Source organism: Condylura cristata, unplaced genomic scaffold (assembly GCF_000260355.1).
Source record: "Condylura cristata isolate star-nosed mole 26May11 unplaced genomic scaffold, ConCri1.0 scaffold00030, whole genome shotgun sequence".
NCBI lineage: Eukaryota > Metazoa > Chordata > Mammalia > Eulipotyphla > Talpidae > Condylura > Condylura cristata.
This window is the reverse complement of record NW_004567131.1, coordinates 2,983,687-3,002,684: the sequence shown is the minus strand read 5'-3', so window position 1 is coordinate 3,002,684 and position 18,998 is coordinate 2,983,687. Positions and strand designations below refer to the sequence as shown.

The window sequence follows — 18,998 nt, the reverse complement described above, 5'->3', positions numbered from 1 at the left end:
GATGCTGAGTCTTTTCATGTGCTTTGCCATTCATATATATTCTTTGCTTACTTTTCTATTGGTCTTCCCTCTTGAGTTTTAAGAATTCTTTTTATTTTTCAGATACAACTCTTTTGCCAGATCTATAGTTTTGTAACTTTCTACCACAAGAATATTTTTAATGGTATCTTTCAATGAGCAAAAAGCTTTTTTGTTGCTAGTCTGTCAGCTTTTTAAATTTGTGGTTCATAGTTTTGTTGTCTTAAAAAACATCTTGGTCGTGGAGATTTTCTTTCTTTCTTTTTTTTAAGATTTATTAATTTATGAATGCAGAACTGGGGCACAGGCCAGACACAGAGCTGGGAAAGAGCAGGTGGCCTGACTGAATTACACAGCTGAAGGGAGCGCAGGAGACAGAGGAGAGACCTGTCAGCAACGTGGGTCAGTTCCATGGCTGGGAATCAAACTCATGCTGCAGTGGCTGCTGATAGCATCATAGTGTTACCCGTTGCTCCAACTGGGGAGGGCCCCTGGAGATTTTCTTTTATTTATTTATTTATTTAAGTTATATGGCTTTATATCCTGCATTTTGTCATTGATCCAATCTGTATAGGAACTCAGGTAAAGTTCAGGTTTATTGTTTCTGTATAAATATCCATGTATTTCCAATACCACTTACTAAACAAAAAGCTATCCCTTCATTAAATTACCTTACTATATTTTTAAAAATAAAAACATAAAATCAACTGATATTTTGAATATGGGTTAATTTCTGCATTTTTAATACTATCCACTGCCAAATTATATGTCAATATCCATTTCTTTGACTCACAGGTTTATTTAGCAATGTGTTAATTTTGACATATTTGGTATTTGTAAGATTTCTATTATTTCTAATTTAATTACACTGTGATCACAGGACATAATTTGAATGATTTTAATTCTTTAAAAAAAGATTTACTTGGGGCCCTCCCTGGTGGCGCAGCGGGTTAAAGCACAGCACTGAGAAGCTAAAGCCACTTCTGCATGAGTTCGATTCCTGCCTGCCCCAGAGGTGACCACATGGCGTGGCAGACCTCTCCTGACCTGCCCGCTGCTCCCCTCAGCAGTGTACTTCGTCGATCTGCCTGTTCTGTTCCCCACTCTGTCTCTGGTGAAGCCTCTCACCACCCCTGAGGCTCTGGCCTGTACCCCAGTTCTGTATGCACAAATAAATAAATCTAAAAAAAAAAAAAAAGATTTACTTATTTATGCATGCAATTGGGTGTAGGCTAGAGGTCAGGGAGTGAGAGACAGGGTGGGGAGAAGAACAGGCAAATCTACTAAAATAAAATACACTGCTCAGAGGAGCAGTGGGCAAGACAGGAGAGGTCTGCTGTGCCATGTGAGTCAGCTCCATGGCCAGAGATTGCACTACTGCTGTGGTGGTTGCCAAAGGTTTCATGGTGCTGGGATTTAAACCCTTGCGCCACCAAAGAGGCCTGATTTTAGTTCTTTTCAAGTTTACTAAGACTTGTTTTATGTCCCAGCATTTATCTATTACGGTGACTGTCTCAAGTGTGCTTGCAAAGTATACCTTTAAATTATTTTTTTGAGGCGTGTTAAAAAAATGTCAATTAGGTCAAGCTGGTTAATAGTGTTCAGTCTTTTAAACCCTTTTTGATTTTCTGTATAACTGTTCTAACAATCACTAAGACAGAAGCATGAAATTTCTATTTACAATTTTCATCTGTCTATAGCATCTTTCTATTTTGCTAGTTTTAAATGTATTTGTGAAACACTTGTTATTTTCATAATCAGAAAATACAAAGTCACAAAGCAGCAATTTATTTTCAAAATATAAGATTTTTGCAGTTAATATATATGCAACTATCAAACTAAAAAAATAGTAAATGCTAAAGTTACCAAATATTACTCTCCAATAATATTTAGACAACATAAATTTCTATAAGAAATAATACAGATGTGGACATGTTTGTTTCCCAACTCCTTATTTTTAAATATACTTTACTTTCTTTGTACCGACTAGAATAATGTTATCCAATGTCAACATAAAAAAAAACTATTTCCTATAATGCATGAGTAGCTGACATCTTAATCATTTCATGTTTCAACTGTTAAAAATGATCCATTTTAGAAAAAAAAATAGAACCTACAAGTAATTTCTAAAATTAAAGTCAATATGACCCCTCCCTGGTGGCACAAGGGGTTAATATAAAGCACAGCACTATTTAGCTATCCAGAGCCGCTGCAGTACAAATTTGATCCCAGGTCAGGGAGCTGACCCACATGATGCAGCAGACCTCTCCTGTCTTGCCCATTGCTCCCTTCAGCAGTGTATTTAAATCAATCTGCCTGTTCTGTTCCCTACTCTGTCTCTGGTGAATCCTCTCATCACCATCCCCAATGCCTCTGGCCTATACTCCAGTTCTTAGATGCATAATATTAAAAAAAAAAAAAAAAGATCAAGGGCCTCTTGGGTGGTGCAGGGAGTTAAGAGTGCAGCACTATGATGCTATCTGCAGCCACTGTAACATGAGTTTGATCCCTGGCCAGGGAGGTGACCCACATGGTGCAGCAGGGCTCTCTTGTCTTGCCCGCTGTTGCCCTCAGCAGTGTGTTTCAGTCAATCTGCCTATGCTACTCCCCACTCTGTCTCTGGTGAATCCTCTCACCCCCTGAGTCTCTGGCCCATCCACAGTTTTATATGCATAAATAAATAAATCTTTAAAAAGTAAAATCAAGGGCAACACAAGCTTCTTCAAATGCATTTTCCACTATGGTACAATTACTATACTCGTCAAAGTCAACACATAGACACCAATGTAACTGTGTGAAAATATTAAGTGCAACAAAGTCATAAAGTATAACTAAAAACTAGCTAAGTCCCAAATGTACCCTAATATTTCAGGAAAGGAATAATTATCTGTTAGGATTTTGCTTTCAAGCATCCTGTGAGGTTATACAATGTATGGTAAATATTACTCAGGATTAAGTAATATTAACAACTTACAAAGCAATCTTATCTACATTTACATCAATAATAACTATAAAATTAGTAAACTCACTTGTGAGATTTGAACCAATCATTTTTAGGCACTAGCTTATTTGTATACAAAATTAACATAAAATAAACACATAATGGTTTCAATTTTTTTTAATGCAACACAAATAATTAATGAATATAAATAACATACCTATTGCCATTTGACTTCATTCTCCTAAGGGAAAAAACAATGTGGAGAAAGATCCTTTGATCAAGGTGTTCCCCAGTCTGAATTATTTCATTGCTCATGATATAACAAAATTCTAACTCAGTTCAAGATGCCCTTAACAAATGAACAGTTTCTTTTATCAGCACTAAGGCAATGTGTCAAATATCTGCACAACAACAGATTGATCTTAATTTAAAATAAGTTCTGATATCCCATTAAATAAAAGTCAAAAATTCTAAATTTAAAAATGGATGCATGACTTGAATGCTAATATTAATCAATACAATAAATGAGAAGTAAAGTTTTCTAGTGAAGGGCAGCTAATAACTCCAAATAACTTGAAAAGCACTGTGAAGAGCTAACTATATACAATCACCTTACAAGCCTCTTAGAATTATTCAACACTTATTCTGTTAAAGAGGTCAGCATTATTCTGATTTCATACATGACGAGGCTGGATGAGGTGCTGAGTATATTGTATAGAGCTAACAAGATTCCAAATAGTACTACAGGTCCTATTCCCATTCCTGACTTCTGTCAAAATCACCTTCTCTGCCTACTGTTCTACCTTTCCATAGACAATTCTGAGATACAGAAATACCCGCAACAATCTTTAGAGGAAATTTTCATTAAAGAAAAACCCCACTGTAATTATGCATCTTCACAGGACAGTTCCTGAAAACAAGAAGTTTTAAAAAACAAACTGTTCTTACATATTTAAAGATAATTTCTACAAAATTATTATGAGATGCTGCAGACCAAACAATTATAGGAACTATTTTTAACATAAACAAAACCAACCACTTTGAATTCTAGTTTCATTTTTGTTAGCCAGAGCACTCCCTCCTACCCCTCCCTATGCAGCTCTAGGTACATGATAAGGCTTTTATACTTTTTAAAAATTCAGATTAGATTTATTGAAATGTAGGTGTATGTAAGAGATGGGCCTCCCTGTTAGCATAAAGAGTTAAGTCTCAGCATTATGAAGCCATCAGCAGCCACTACAGCATGAGTTCAATCCCTGGCCAGGGAGCTGACCCCTAATCAGCAGAACCCCTCTGGCTCCCCCAATGTTCCCCTCTGCAGTGTGTTTCAGTCCATCTATCTGTTCTGTTCCCAACTCTGTCTCTGGTGAATCCTTTCACCAGCCCCACCCTCCACCTATGGCCTACACAGGAGTTCTTGTATGCATACATAAATAAATCTTTTTTTTTTTTTAAAAAGAGGGAAAAAATCAAAACACACAAACATTTGTAATGGGAGCAAGGACCAGGACAGGGTGAAGTTCCTGGGAAGCTGGAAAAGAAAAAGAATCAGTCTTGTGTTAACTACTAGACTCAATCTTTTACAGTCAAGTTAGACATCTAGAAATCTAAGGCAAGGAAATCCAGAATTCTAAAACAAGGGTTAACTCAAGATGTGCTTGAAGATATATCCTCTCCAAGAAGACATCTGGATTGACTGTGTTGTGTTCTATAGGCAGACTGTAGAAGGCAAACATTTCTCAGAAGTCTGTACATACATACCACAAGTTTTAAGTTAAAAGGTATAGCATATTATATATCTGTTTCTATAACTTAAAGTTGACTACTATCCTGGGTGGGGTGGGGTGGGGGGGGGAATGCAATGTATAGATATGGGGTAAGAATAGCAACTAAATAACTGAGTAGCTTAAAAATGTTTTCCTTTGGCCCTCCCTGGTGGCGCAGTGGATTAAAGCACTGCACTGAGAAGCTAAAGCCACTTCCGCATGAGTTCGAATCCCACCTGCCCCGGAGGAGACCACATGGCGTGGCAGACCTCTCCTGACCCGCCCGCTGCTCCCCTCAGCAGTGTACTTCATCGATCTGCCTGTTCTGCTCCCCACTCTGTCTCTGGTGAAGCCTCTCACCATCCCTGAGCCTCTGGCCTGTACCCCAGTTCTGTATGTACAAATAAATAAATCTTTAAAAAAAAAAAAATGTTTTCCTTTTTGTTTTGTTCTTTATAACTCTTCCTGTAACTGTTCTTAGTGTACATTCTGTGGATGGGCTTTACTATAATCAAACACTTCTGTGTGTATTTTCATTTTTTGAATTAAGATGGTATATGACTTCCAGTAGATTCCATAGACATTAAAAAAAAATGTTATGTACCACTGACTTCAATAATTACTTGGGAAAAAAATTACGCGGGAAAAAACTTATAAGACACTGGGGAGAGATGCTACTTTTCTTTACCAACTAAAAAGCTATGTAGTCAGAGCATGAAAACATTTTAAATTTCAAAATGAAAACTGGGCAATGCTTGAATTAATTTTAAGGCCAAATTCAAATGATTTTACAATGTCAGATTTTTGTCATTTGTATTAACAGTGCCCACTTATAACAGTTAAATCAACTTACTTCCCCCAAGATTAGATGCTTGAATATAGGAATGTGGTGAAAGCGGGAAGCTTTCTGCTAAAGAAGAACTTTTCATTTTGTTTAACTTATGTTAAATATTACTTTTAAATAATTTTTATTTTTTAAAGAAGATTTATTTTTATTTATGTATACAAGGACGGGGGTGAAGGCCAGAGGTACAGTGGTTGGAGGTTGGTGAAAGGACTCACCAGAGACAGAGTGGGGGAGCAGAACAGACAGATCTATTGAAATATACTGCTGAGGGGAGCAGCAGGTGGGTCAGGAGAGGCCTGCCATGCCATGTGGGTCCCCTCTGTGGCTGGGAATTGAACTCATGCTGTAGTGGCAGTAGAGAGCTTCATAGTGCTGTGCCTTAACTTGTTGCACCACCAGGGCGGGCCAGTAGCTCTTATTCTTCATGGGAATCTCATGCCATTGATGGGGTGAGGGAAGTAAAGTACAGGCCTTCTCTCCTTGAGATTCATAGATATCCAGGGTACTAACCAGATCAATTGACTTTGGGTATAGGAAATGGTATAAAACTTCATTTTACCTCCAAAGCAGGCATTTCTCTTAGTGGTTGGAGTTAAAAATAGTTTAGGCCATGTTGAACTGGGTTGTTTTTATCCATTATATAGGGGCTAGAAATAGTCTCTGTTTTCCAGGTTAAAAAAGGAAAACAGTATAGTAAGCATCCCCACAGGATGAAAACTCTTGTGGACTTTCAAAATGTCTTACTATGGTCTTAGACATTAGATGGAAAGATCAGAAATAGGTAAGATCAAACAGGACAGAAAGTCAGTTGAAGGCAATTCACAAAATCTATATATGACTAATAAACAGAAACAAGATAAAATAGTATAAAGCAATACTCATGCCTTATAATTTGGAGAAGACACTTCAGAAAAAAGGTATATAATTTTTTAAAAGGAATTATTACTTTGTTGTAAGATTTTTTAAAATTTATTTTTGCATAGAAGAACTAGAGTGTAGGCCAGAAGTGCAGGAAGTAAGATGATTCACCAGAGAAAGAGTGGGGAGCAGAATAGACAGATTCACTGAAATACACTACAGAGGAGAGCAGCAGATAAAACAGGAGAGGTCTTCTGCACCGGGGAGCAGAGCTGCACCAGGTAGGTCGGCTCCCTGGCCATGGATGGAACCTAAGTTGCTTAGCAGAGGGAGGGCCATTGCAGTGGTACAGTATTGAGAGCTAACCACCAGGGAGACCCAGTATATACATTTTTGAGGAAAGAGAGATCAATGGCAGTTTACAGGTGTGGGAGATATTTGGATATCGGATTGAAACTAGATCCATATAAGAACTGTGGAAGAGGAATGTGGGAGTTGTAAACCAGTAAAAGGACTCACTGTTATGTTGGCAAGAGTTGAAAAGAGGAGCAATAAGCAGAAATGGTTTGACTGAAATAGAGATTATATTTCAAAAAGGAGTAGCAGGGAATGGGATATAAAACAGGGGGATGGGGCAGTGCACTGGACTATGGTGATGGCACATGGGTGATTTGGTGATGGGAAGCCCACAGGGATTACAAAAGAAATGGAAAAAGGCACAAAATGATGTAAAAATAAACTATTGCATTATTAGGAAAAAAAGGAGTAGCAAGTAAAGTGGACCGATGGTCGATGGTGCAGGCTGAAGTAGTTGGTGAGCATTAATTGCATAAGAATCAAATTGGATCCTCTTTGTATATCTTGATGATTTCTCAGCACTTTTATAAGTGTTGGTAGATTTATATTAAGAGGAAGAGTGAGGAACAATGTGTGAGCCAGTGGACAGCACTCAACAACCAAATCAGTGGTAGGATGTGATGTCACCTTTATGATAGAAAGTGGAGCTCTCCAGGCTCAGCCCTCCGCACCTCCAGCATAGGCTAATGGAAAAAAGGGAGAATACTGAGGTTCTGGCAGTTAAACCACTACAGAAAGGGGCACCTGTGGGCAAGCCACCAGCTTAAGACATGCCTCTGCTCAGTGAACGGTATCTAGGTAGGATAGCAAACAACTATAAATTCATTTTCTCTCACAGCTCTTTTCTCACCCCCTGTGTAAGTAAATCAAGTTCTTCTTCCTCCCTGTGTGCATGTATGTATGTGTGTCAGCTCTGGGGCCAGGCTTATGTTCTTCAGCACGTGGGCAAAGACTCACCACTGGGAGAATCGGTTTCCCCCAGGTATAGTCCATGTCAGAGTATAGGTGGTTCTTAGAAAAGAATTAAGAGAAAAAAAAAATACTGTGTAACAATCTGAGTTGATAGTGATTAAAATCTCAATTAGTGTGGCGCAGCAGAGATCCAAATATATTCACTGTGTGCTAACTCAAGAAGCTGAGCATCTACCCTCAAATCTCAATGAATGAGATAGAATTTATTAACTCCTTATAGGAAAAAGACAAGGATCCTATCTCTAAGTAACTTATAATCTTGTGGGAAATGTTCTGTTGGTGGTAAGAAGTGCCATGGCAATAGACAATATAGAATTATAATTCTGCTTAGAGGCAATGTGGCAAGAAATAAGTCAGAGAAACTTCTCTACCACCTTTCTACATGGAAGGAGCCAGGGAAATGCACCAGAAATAGAAAATGAATATAGTATTAAGGAGCCTGTAGTTCTTGTGGCCAGAGTAAAAAATACATGATGGAAAATGTAAGGTTCTTTTAAACAAGTCCACAAACATACCAAGATTTTGGGGACCAAACATCGTCAAGCAAGAAAATTATATGATTTGTGTCTTGGAAAATAATACCAGGGGCAATGGACAGAAATGGACTGGAAAGAGAAAAGACAAGAAATTAAGCTTTTGTAATCATCCAGGACAGAGGTGAAGATGGGCTTCAGTCTGCCTATTATAACAGTAATAGATAAGCTGGGAAACATATTGAGGAAAAACAACTGAAAGGCTCAGACCCAGGTTAGTAAACTAGTGATCAAAATGCTGCTATTGAAGCAGCACAAAGATTTGGTCTAAGAAGAAAAAAATGGCTAATCAGAAAGTTTGTTTCAAGACATCTATATTGGAGGAGTAGTACTAATTAACAGTGAAGACTCTTTAGTGAAGACCTAACAGAAGGTAAAAAATGCCTAGAGATAAAACAGCATGATTATATGATGAAACCAGAGAAGCAAAATTCCAGCTACAATTTTAGATGAGAGATGAGTAAAAAGTCAGGAGCACTGTCAACCTTTTAATACTCCAAACTCCTGATTAGACCTTTTCAATAAACTAGCTAGGTTTGATATTTCCTATCTAGGTTTTATTACACAAAAATCAGTCTTAAATAGAAGTTGTCTGAACCGAGATTAGAGATTCCTGGATTCCACAGCTCCTGTTTGGCCTTTCAGGTTTTAATTTTAAAAATCATGCCTTACACAATAACCCTGGAGTCAACACAAAGCTTCCTATCCTTAAATGTGTGGATACTATCCTCTAACTTTACCATTTTCTATTTAATAGCTGGTGATTTTATTTCTAATTCGAGTATCAGGCTCCAAACAAGGGGATGAGGGTCCCTATTTTTTGCTATCTTCTAGACTATCAAATGTTGCTCCTAAGAGCTATCATTAGCTCCCCTTCCTTATAACCTTAGGAAGTTATCATATAGCCATTTGTTTCTGTATGTTAATGGAACTATTTTTTTTATATTTTAAGATCATTTTGCCTCTTCTTAACCTGTTTTTACTGTTTTATTTAACAGTATTTTTCAAATGAAGATGTCTGATTTCTGATTTTGAGCCCTGCTCAAATTCTATGCTTGTCTCTCATGTTGAACTACTTCATTTTCTCCTGTGTATTTCTTTTTATATATAGATATAGATATGTATCTATAAGCCATCTTAAACCATCTTACATAAATGAGAAAGCAGAGACATACTTGTTGACAGCACTAGAAGTGCTGTGACATTTCCTGCGGTAATTCCTGCAGGCAGTTCCAGTGGTAAAGCTGATGAGGCCATACTATGCGAAGCCATAAGTCTTTGAAGAAAAAAGGATGGGGCTGAAAGGTGAAAAGCAATAGCAGAAAACACAGCCAAGTTGAAGGAATGTGGATAAGTAGAGCATTAAACTTTATTCCTGTGGCTTTGGTGGCAAAATAAGTGTCAGTGATCTTCTATAAATGGAGATGAAGAAGTGGGCCAAGAGAAGAAAAGCAGAAGTGTTAGGGCAAGATAAAAATCATTATTTCCTTCCAACTACTCAAGCCAAAAACCTTGGGGTCAATCTTAACTCATTTTCTCTCATACCTCACACGCAATCCATTAGTAAATCTCATTGACTATACAGTCAAAACATATCCAGAAACCAACTCATTGCCACCATGATTGCAGTTAATAATACAGGTTATGTCACTTATCATCTAGAGACTAGACTGATTCAAAAATTTCCTAAGTGGTATTCCTGCTTCCATTCTCACGCTTCGTCAGTCAGTCTTTCCTCACACTACAGCCAGACATCTTCCAAATCAAACTCCCCACAGGTTTCCCATTATCATCCAGAATAAAACCCAAAGTACTTTTCATGGCTTATAAGGCAAAATCCCACGTGAAGAGATTTCATTTCCTTCCTACTACTTCACTGATTACATCTCCTATCATGGTCCTTCATTCACCCCACTATAACCACAATAGTCTCCTCCTTGCTGTTTTCTGATCACACGGTACACAATCCATGTCAGAGATGTTGTATTTGCTATTTAATATCTCAAATGCTTTTCTCATCCATATCCTCATTTCATTCAAGTCTCTACTTAAATACCTTATTTTATCAATCTCATCTGAAAAAGTAGCCTGTTGTTGAGGGCCCTCCCTGGTGGTGCAGTGGGTTAAAGCACAGCACTGAGAATCTAAAGCCACTTCTGCATGAGTTCGATCCTCGCCTGCCCTGGAGGTGCCCACATGGCGCCGCAGACCTCTCCTGACCCACCCGCTGCTCCCCTCAGCAGTGTACTTCGTCAGTCGACCTGTTCTGAATCCTCTCACTGCCCCTTCATCTCTGACCTGTAACCCAGTTCTGTAATGCATAAATAAATAAATCTTAAAAAAAAAAAGTAGCCTGTTGTTACTTGTTTGCTTTGTCTTAATAGTTACCTTACATGTCATGTATTTTCTTATACATTTGTTTATTAATGTTCTCTTTCAACCCTCCCCCTATCTCAAACAGAATTCTATCTCCAGGCAAATGAGGACTTTTGTTATTGTGGCTCTAGTACTTCTAGCAACTAGAACAGAATCTGCACATGGGAATGCTCACTTCAAATTCACTGGGTGAACAAATCAATAGAAAAAATTATAAAAACATGACTAAGAGAATGCAATAAGGAGGTGCCAAGGTGTTTGTTTGATCTGAGGCAGTGACTAAGGAAAATGAGAATTTTAAACTCATGAAGATTTTATGATTTCAATGAACAACTGAGGTTACAAATATTATCCAATCTTCAGAAATAAAATTACAATTTGGTTCTAGAAAAGTGTATAATCAAGTATAAAACACCCCCAAAACAGTAGCACAACACTTCAGGGTATCGACCAGGAAATTTCAGTGTGAAACTATTGTAAGGGGAGGCTTTGGTTAACATTCTATCAGTTTGTTTTTTTTCGCTCTGTTTACAGAAAGATTTTATCTGGAATAAGAGTAAAAAGCAAGCTATGAATATGGCTCAATAAATTATCCGAATGTGATCTTGTAGTCACAAAACAGTATTTCAAGTACAGAAAAAAGTGCACTGTGGCAAAAAAGGCCAAATGCAAGCACAGTAATAAAATGCATTTATGTTCTGTTCAAGAATGTGTTCAAATGAAAGGGAGACTGAAACATTTGATGTTACTTAAGCAAAAAAATCAAATAACAACTAAGACGATAACATCAATCTAAAGACAGATACACAGGCTTCAGAAAACATGGGAGAAGGTGAAGAAAGATTTTATGCCTGATGGAGACAAAAAGGATAAAGGAAAAGAGGATGAATATGTGTATCAGACATACTGAATAGAAAAACAGCTCCACTAAGGAAACTAGAAGGCAGGCCTGCTTCAGGGAAAATGGCTTTAAAGTGTGAAAAAAGATATTTACAGAATTTCTAAAGACTTCATCTAAAGAAATAAAATTTAAACTAATGGCAGATAAGCCAAAGTGTAATAGGAGTAAAAGGGAGAAATTAAAGCCTTAAAGTATTGAAACTTATCCTTATAAATGGTATAAAATACATCAAGATTATTTAGGGAGAAATATGTATTTTTTATATGATATGCAGCATGAACTTGCAGATAAAAGAATGAACTGAATCAAATGTCAGTTGGTTTTGTCACTAACCAGCTCTATGACCTTGAACAAGTCACTTATCTTCACTGGGACTTATTACTTGGCACAAAAAAAATTTCAGGGGGGTAGGGGGGGCAAAAATCAGTGATCATTCTATTCCTTTCTCTCCAGTTTACAAGAGGGGAAAAGGCATGGGACACACAGAATTCTTGAAGGGTTCAGACGAAATCAGAATAATTTCTAAAAATGAGAAAAGTAATAGTTAACAAGTCTTGCCTACTGCTTTAAAATTTAAAAAGTGTTTTTAGGGCCCTCCCTGGTGGGTTACTGGGTTAAAGCTCAACACTATGAAGCTGGTCGCAACCACTGCAGCATGATTTTGATCCCTAGCCAGAGAGGTGACCCACATGGCATGGCAGACCTCTCCCAACACACCTGCTGCTCTCCTTGGCATTGTGTGTCCATAGATCTGCCTATTCTGCTTCCCACTGTCTCTGGTGAATCCTCTCACCCCAATTTCCCTACACCTCTGGCCTATACCCCAATTCTGTATGCATAAATAAATCTTTTTTTTAAAAAAAGTGTTTTTACATACTCCTCACTACAAGCCTGAGAGGCAGGAAAGACAAATATAATTTAATATTATTTTATAAATGGAGTAACTGAGGTTCATGATGATTAAGGAACTGGCTCCAGGTTCCAAGGTAGATCAAATAGCAGCACAAAATTCATTATTTACTTCTACATTTAGATGCCCTCTCCACATGATTACAGGGTATTTCTGAGACTTTAATATAGGTTGTAAGTAAGTGAAGGATCATAAACAAACCGAAGAAAAGTCACAAAACTTTTAATTTAAAATAAAATTCCTTTCAGAATTAAAGGAGTTACCTTACATGTATATTAATTCACTAAACACAATGTTTTCCTATGAAGTTGAGTGTGATTCAGTTGCAACTTAATGACTTTCAGGTAATATCTCTTTTAAAGTGTAAAACACCATGCAAACTGTTATTACTGCAGTTGTAATACTTTTAGCCTTTCTGCATATAGATACCGAATTCTGAAATAACTATTAAAACACAAAACAAGCTACTTCAATTTTACATGGTAGATGCCAAGAATATAGAAAGTGGCTTAAGTAGTTTTGTACATCTTATCACTACATCTCTATGGTAGTGAATAAGCAGCAACAGGACTTTTCTCATACTATTTGCTCTAAAAGTCATTAGGTGGTGCAAGGGGTTAAGTCTCAGTACTATGAAGCCATGGGCAGCCACTGCAGCACAAGTTCAATCCCCCACCAGGGAGCTAGCTAACCAACAGGATGCAGCAGATCTTTCCTGTCTTACCCCCTGCTCCCTTCAGCAGTGCATTTCAATAGATCTGTTGATCTGCTCCTTGCTCTGTCTTTGGTGAATTCTCACACCTTTCTGCACTTCCCTATTCCCAGAACTGACTAGAGTCTTTTGGTGAAAAATCTTAGGAATATAACGTCCTTATTGATCTGAATCTATTTTATTACTTCAATACATCTTTTTTAATCTTATTTTTTTTAAAAGATTTATTTGTGCATACAGAACTGAGGTACAGGCCCGAGACTCAGGGGTGGCGAAAGACTTCACCAGAGACAGAGCGGGGAGCAGAACAGGCAGATCAACGAAGTGCACTGCTGAGGGGAGCAGCGGGCGGGCCAGGAGAGAGAGGTCTGCCATGCTATGTGGTCACCTCCGGGGCAGTCGGGAATCGAACTCATGTGGAAGTGGTTTCAGCTTCTTAATGCAGTGCTTTAACCCGCTGCGCCACCAGGGAGGGCTTTTTTAATCTTTTTTAAGACTTATTTATTTATACAGAACTGGGGAACAGGCCAGAGATGCGAAGGGTGAGAGGATTCACCAGAGACAGACTGGGGGGCAGAACAGGCAGATCGACGAAGTACACTGCTGAGGAGAGCAGCAGGCGGGTCAGGAGAGGTCTGCCGCCATGTGGATTTCCACCGGGGCAGGTGGGGATCAAACTCATGCGGAAGTGGCTTAAGCTTCTTAGTGCGGTGCTTTAACCCGCTGCGCCACCAGGGAGGGCCCTACTTCAATACATTTTAAATTCTGAAAACATGGTTCTGATGCCATAGCATTTTTCTTTATGTAGGTAAACTCTTTCCTTCATAGCGGCTAAGAAACGCCACATAAATAGTTCAACATTTCCCCATGATCCTATTCCTCTGCATTGCTCTTCTTTCTCTACCTCCAAGTAATGGCACCTATGATTTCTTATAGCCCATACACTACTCTTTATAAATCAGCAAATCGCAAGTTCTTCCTACTGGTCTTCACTGCAAATTTGATGGAAAGGGGTGTGAGAAAGAATAACGGATTAAAGGGCAAAGGGGTGGAAGGGGAATCCCCCAAAAAGGACCAGAGAAAGTAGAAACTAGAACTCAGTGGAAACAAGTGTGTTCCTGTTTTTTCTCCTGTATTAGTTCATCCTTCCTTTGTAGTTCCTTTTATAAAGTTGATGGACAAAGAGTGGCCAGATATGAAAGTCTGAAGTAGAAACTTGAGGGAAATCTAAGCCTACACTGAATGAGCCATAGACAATACCTTATTATAAAGCACTGACACACACAAAGACCATATAAAACAAATGAAACAGAACATCATATTTTCAGTCAGAAAATGTGAATTTAAGTCTCGTTCTGCTGCATGATTCCCAACAGGTAAACTTTCATGAGCCTTACTTCTCTAAATAATAAATAGGGATAATATACTGACGATCTACACATTTTACAGGGGTGCTACAAAAATTTAAGTGAGAAAAACACTATACATTTTGTTAGTGGGTAAACTGAAGGGCACTCTAGGACCCCCAAACCTGCACATTCTAAGTGGGTTCTGCCACCTGCCTCATAAAATATATATATATACTGTTAATGCATAAGACCTTCAACAGAAAAGAACCTTAACAGAATTAGTACACAACAGAGATAAGAGGAATACAGTTAAAATAGTGTTGGCTAAAAGCAGGGTCACTGAGGCCCCACAGCTTGCCGCAGGGCTAAGGCACCTTCTGGTGGGGAACCACAGTAATGGGGCAGAAAGAGCCAGGCAAATCTAGAAGGAAAAAGAGCAAAATCAAAATACAAGTCAAAATAAGGGTGCCATTGTCAGCCTCCCCACGGTCTCTCACCCATGCCTCCTCTAAGTGCCTCTTTCCATCCCCAAGTTTTTGGTGATAGTCCCAGGCCAAGAGGCAAGTGTGGCTGATTCTTCACATGTCCCTCTGTTTCGTGTGCCTCTTCCAGGTCTTCATCTCCTGGTCTTCTTCCCTCCAGCCTTCTCTCTTACGTCCTTTTTAGCTTCCCTTTGTTGCTCAGCATCACCTTTTCTTAGGTGGTTGTGACAAGGAACCTGGAACCTCCCCTTTCTTTTTTTAAAGATTTTTTATTTATCTATGCATACAAAAATTGGGGCATAGGCCAGAGGTGTAGGGGTGAGAGCATTCACCAGAGATAGAATGGGGAGCAGAACAGGCGGATCCACCGAAATACACTGCTGAGGGGGGCAGCGGGGAAGACAGGAGAGGTCTGTTGTGCCATGTGAGTCCCCCTGGCAGGGGACTAAACTCACTGGTGAAGCTTGGCAGTGCAGAGACTTTAGCCCCTGTGCACCAGGGAGCCCCTGAAACCTTTCTATGGTTTCTATGTTGCAAGTTGAGGCACATAACTGCAAATCACTTTAATGTTGTAAAGGGTAATAAAAATCTTAACTGAAGTAACTTCTGTGCAATCACAAATCATGCTCACTTCAGTATAACTCTTAAGACAGAATACTTGTACTATGCTCTCTCAAGAGTTATACTGAAATGAGCATGAGTCAGGTGGGTAAATATAAAGTGGCTTTTTGTCACTATCTGAAATAAACATTGTATACTCACAAGTAAAAGTTTATATAGTCCAAACATAAAGTGCAATTACGTTAAGGCTAATCCTATTCCTCATTACCAACAAAATATGGACATCAAGTTTTAATCACAGTAGTATACTAAGTAATCTACATCTCTTCAGCTAATATCTTACATATATGCTGTGAAGAAGAAAAAGCATGAGAATTGGTATGTGAATAACCTAAACCGAATCTCAGCTTGGTTATCACTAGTCTCTGGCCAACTCTTGAGTCTCAATGTCCTCAAACTTGAAATATAAATTAGACATGCCACCTAGCTCACAGGATTAAGATTGTTATGATGGTATTTGCATAGAGCCTAATCTAGCATCTAGTACGCTATGATTGCTCAAAATGTGGTGTCTGGTAATTTGGCTATTTTCCAATTCCCCCAAAGCCAGCTTGTTTTTTAAAGAAGTATTTAAATTACATGATCAAATACAATTACTAGAAACTCTCCCAGTCAAGAAGTACAATGAAAGGGATTCCCTAAGATCATTCATAGATCCTGAAATTATTTCCCTAAAAATAACATAAACTTAAGGTCAAATCTGAAGAGTTTAAAATACATCCTTCCTGCAGCTACTCCCTCATCACATGATATGTGTAGTTAAGAGATTTAGAATCTCAATTACTGTTCCCTTCAGCCACTGACACCTAAACCAGGGAGGTGGCTATTTTCTAATAGCCGCTCCATAAGAAGCAACTGCTCTAAAAATGAGGCTGAATGCTTGCTCTTCCTTTGCTGAGAACAAGTAAAGACAGGCAGATAGGAGAGAAGAGGACATACAACCAGGGAGTTAAATTAACTAAGGAAAGGAGAGCAAAGAAGTCTTAGGACATTATCCTCTCCATGACTTAAGCGATGCCCAAACTGTAGAATTTACAGTCTTCCAGAGCTAGAGTAATAGTCATTCACGCTTGTTCCTTTCCCGCTACAGGGTTCAAGATTTTATTGCAGATCTGATCCATGACAAAAGTTCTAATATGTAACTGAAAACCTCATTAAAGATTGAGGTTTAATCAGTGTCCTTTCTCTTCCAGCTTAATATTAAGCAGCCGTTCACTTTTTAGTGACTATGAAACTAAGACATGTGCCTTCATCCAACTCTGAAATGGTAATTGGATGAATGAGACTTTATTGTATTTCACCCCACAAAATCCAGGCAGTCTGAGAGTTAAAATAAACGATCTGATACACATGAAAGAAATACTGGGAAGAGTCAGTGTGTGTACCAACATGCTCATGTGATCATCTCCGAAGAAAACCTCTCAAAATTCACAAAATCAGACAGATTGATGGTGTAAGAGGGTGGAGCAGGGTGGCTTGGGGTGGAGCTGGATACAAAGAAAAGATTAAGATCTGGGAAGTAAAATGAAAAAGAACGACAAGAACGTATTAAGGAGAAAAGAGTACTGTTTACTGATGAGGGAAGAGGTACTAGACTAGGTAGGAACTGAAGAATCTGCTGGAGAAAAACTACAATAGTAAAGAGAAAACAAAGAGATTTCACTAAATTGAGACATTAGAATGAGACCTCCCTCCTGCTTCAATTCCTTGTTTTTTTTCCAGGAAGCTACAAACCGGTTCTTTTTCAACAGAGGGTTGTATTAACAAAGCAAATAAAGGAAACCTATGCTAAAAATGTAACCTACCTACACTAAAAGGTTGGAAAGCGGAAATACTTCTTTCCTCGTTTGGGAGTGGGTTTCTGAACAGAAGGGGCTGGGAGAGCAAAAGAGCAGTAAGAGGGAGGGGGAGGGGAGCAACCAAGCTCTCCGAGAATGTGGGGAGCATTCTGGCTAAACGCTTATTTTAAATTTTCCTTTTTGTGTGTGTGTTAAAAGACTGGCACATTCTTAACACAACAGTGGACTGTGTAAATTAGAATCTGGCGAGTGGCTCAGACACCATAGAGTATTTACCAGTGTGCAAACACAAGGCAGAGGCAGAACTGGCACCTCTTTTGGGTAGTACTCTAGAGGATACCCCATGGGGCGGCTGAAATTCCAGTGAGGTTCGAATTAGCTAAGGATGCTTATGGAAGAGAGAAAACAGCCGAGAAAAAGGGAAAGTTTCAGTAGGGCCAGGAAACCAAGCAGATTAGACAAGCTGGTAAAGAGTAGTAGATGGAAAACAGTGGGCACAGAGAACCGGCTAATAGATCAAGCACCTACTCCATCACCGGGTGCTATACAAGAAAATCGTTTTTACACAGAACAACCACGCTCACCCCAAGTGGTGGCCGTCGCGGGAAGGGGGAGCGGCCCGCCCAGCGAGGGATGTCCAACGCAAACCCTGGCTGAGCACACACTTACTTTCGTCCGGCCATTGATTCTGTAGTTGCCCAGCTTCCCGTTACAGTGGCGGATCAGGTCGTCCATGCTGCTCATGAGCAGCCCAATAGTTTCGCAGCCGGGCTCCTTGCCCTCGATCCAGGTGATCTTATCGCCTCGGATGTCCTTGGACGAGTCGCTTTTCTGGCTGACCAACTGCCCGTCGGTGAACTTGCCCGTGTCGTGCAGGGCGCGCACCTCGTCGCCGATCTGCTGGCCGGTCTCCTTGCCCAGGAAGTCGTCCACCACGCAGATGCCGTGCTTGTTCATGCAGGGCACGATGTACTCCAGCGCCAGCTTCAGCGCGGGCAGCGGCTTCGTCTGCCCATTGGGCCGCAGACCGCCGCCGTGGCTCAACCCCTCGCCCGGCGTGTTGCTCGGAGGGTACAGGTTCGCCTTTTCCTGGTACAGCGACGGGCGGGCCAGCGGCTCCTCCTTCGCGGGCTCCGTCTCGCCCGCCGTTCCCAGCCCCGGAGCGCCGGGAGCCGAGCTCGGCGGGGAAGCGACCTCGGGCTTGGGCTTGGGCTTGGGCTTTGCCTTGGTCGTGTCTCCGACCGCCCGCGGGCCCACGGCCTCAGCAGCGGCGGCGGCAGCACCGTCCCGGCGCGGCAGTGCCTTCCTGGCTTCCCGGGCCCCGCCACCCCTGGGCGGCGGTGCGGCGGCCGGCGGCACGGGGCCCGAGTGCGGGTGCTGGCCTGCTCCCTGGCCCGGGGCGCCCTCGCCGCCCTGGCATACGAGCTTGTGCTTCTTCCAGTCCTGGCGCTGGTGCTCCTTGCTGCAGTAGAAGGAGCTGCGGCAGCGGCTGCAGCGCAGCAGGTTTTCCATCTTCCCGCACAGCTCGCAGTACTGCCGGTCTCGCTCGCTCGGGC

General features: G+C 40.3%; 1 protein-coding gene across 1 annotated transcript in view; it reads right to left on the bottom strand.

Annotated features, from left to right (window-relative positions):
• The window catches only part of EGLN1 (egl-9 family hypoxia-inducible factor 1), a 45,942-nt gene extending 26,950 nt beyond the window's left edge, over positions 1-18,992 (bottom strand). Inside the window, exon 1 of the mRNA XM_012731406.1 lies at positions 18,112-18,992. Coding sequence (XP_012586860.1) covers positions 18,112-18,954 — 843 coding nt within the window. The 5' untranslated portion in view covers positions 18,955-18,992. The remainder of the gene's footprint in view (positions 1-18,111) is intronic.
• Between the last annotated feature and the right edge of the window lie 6 nt (positions 18,993-18,998).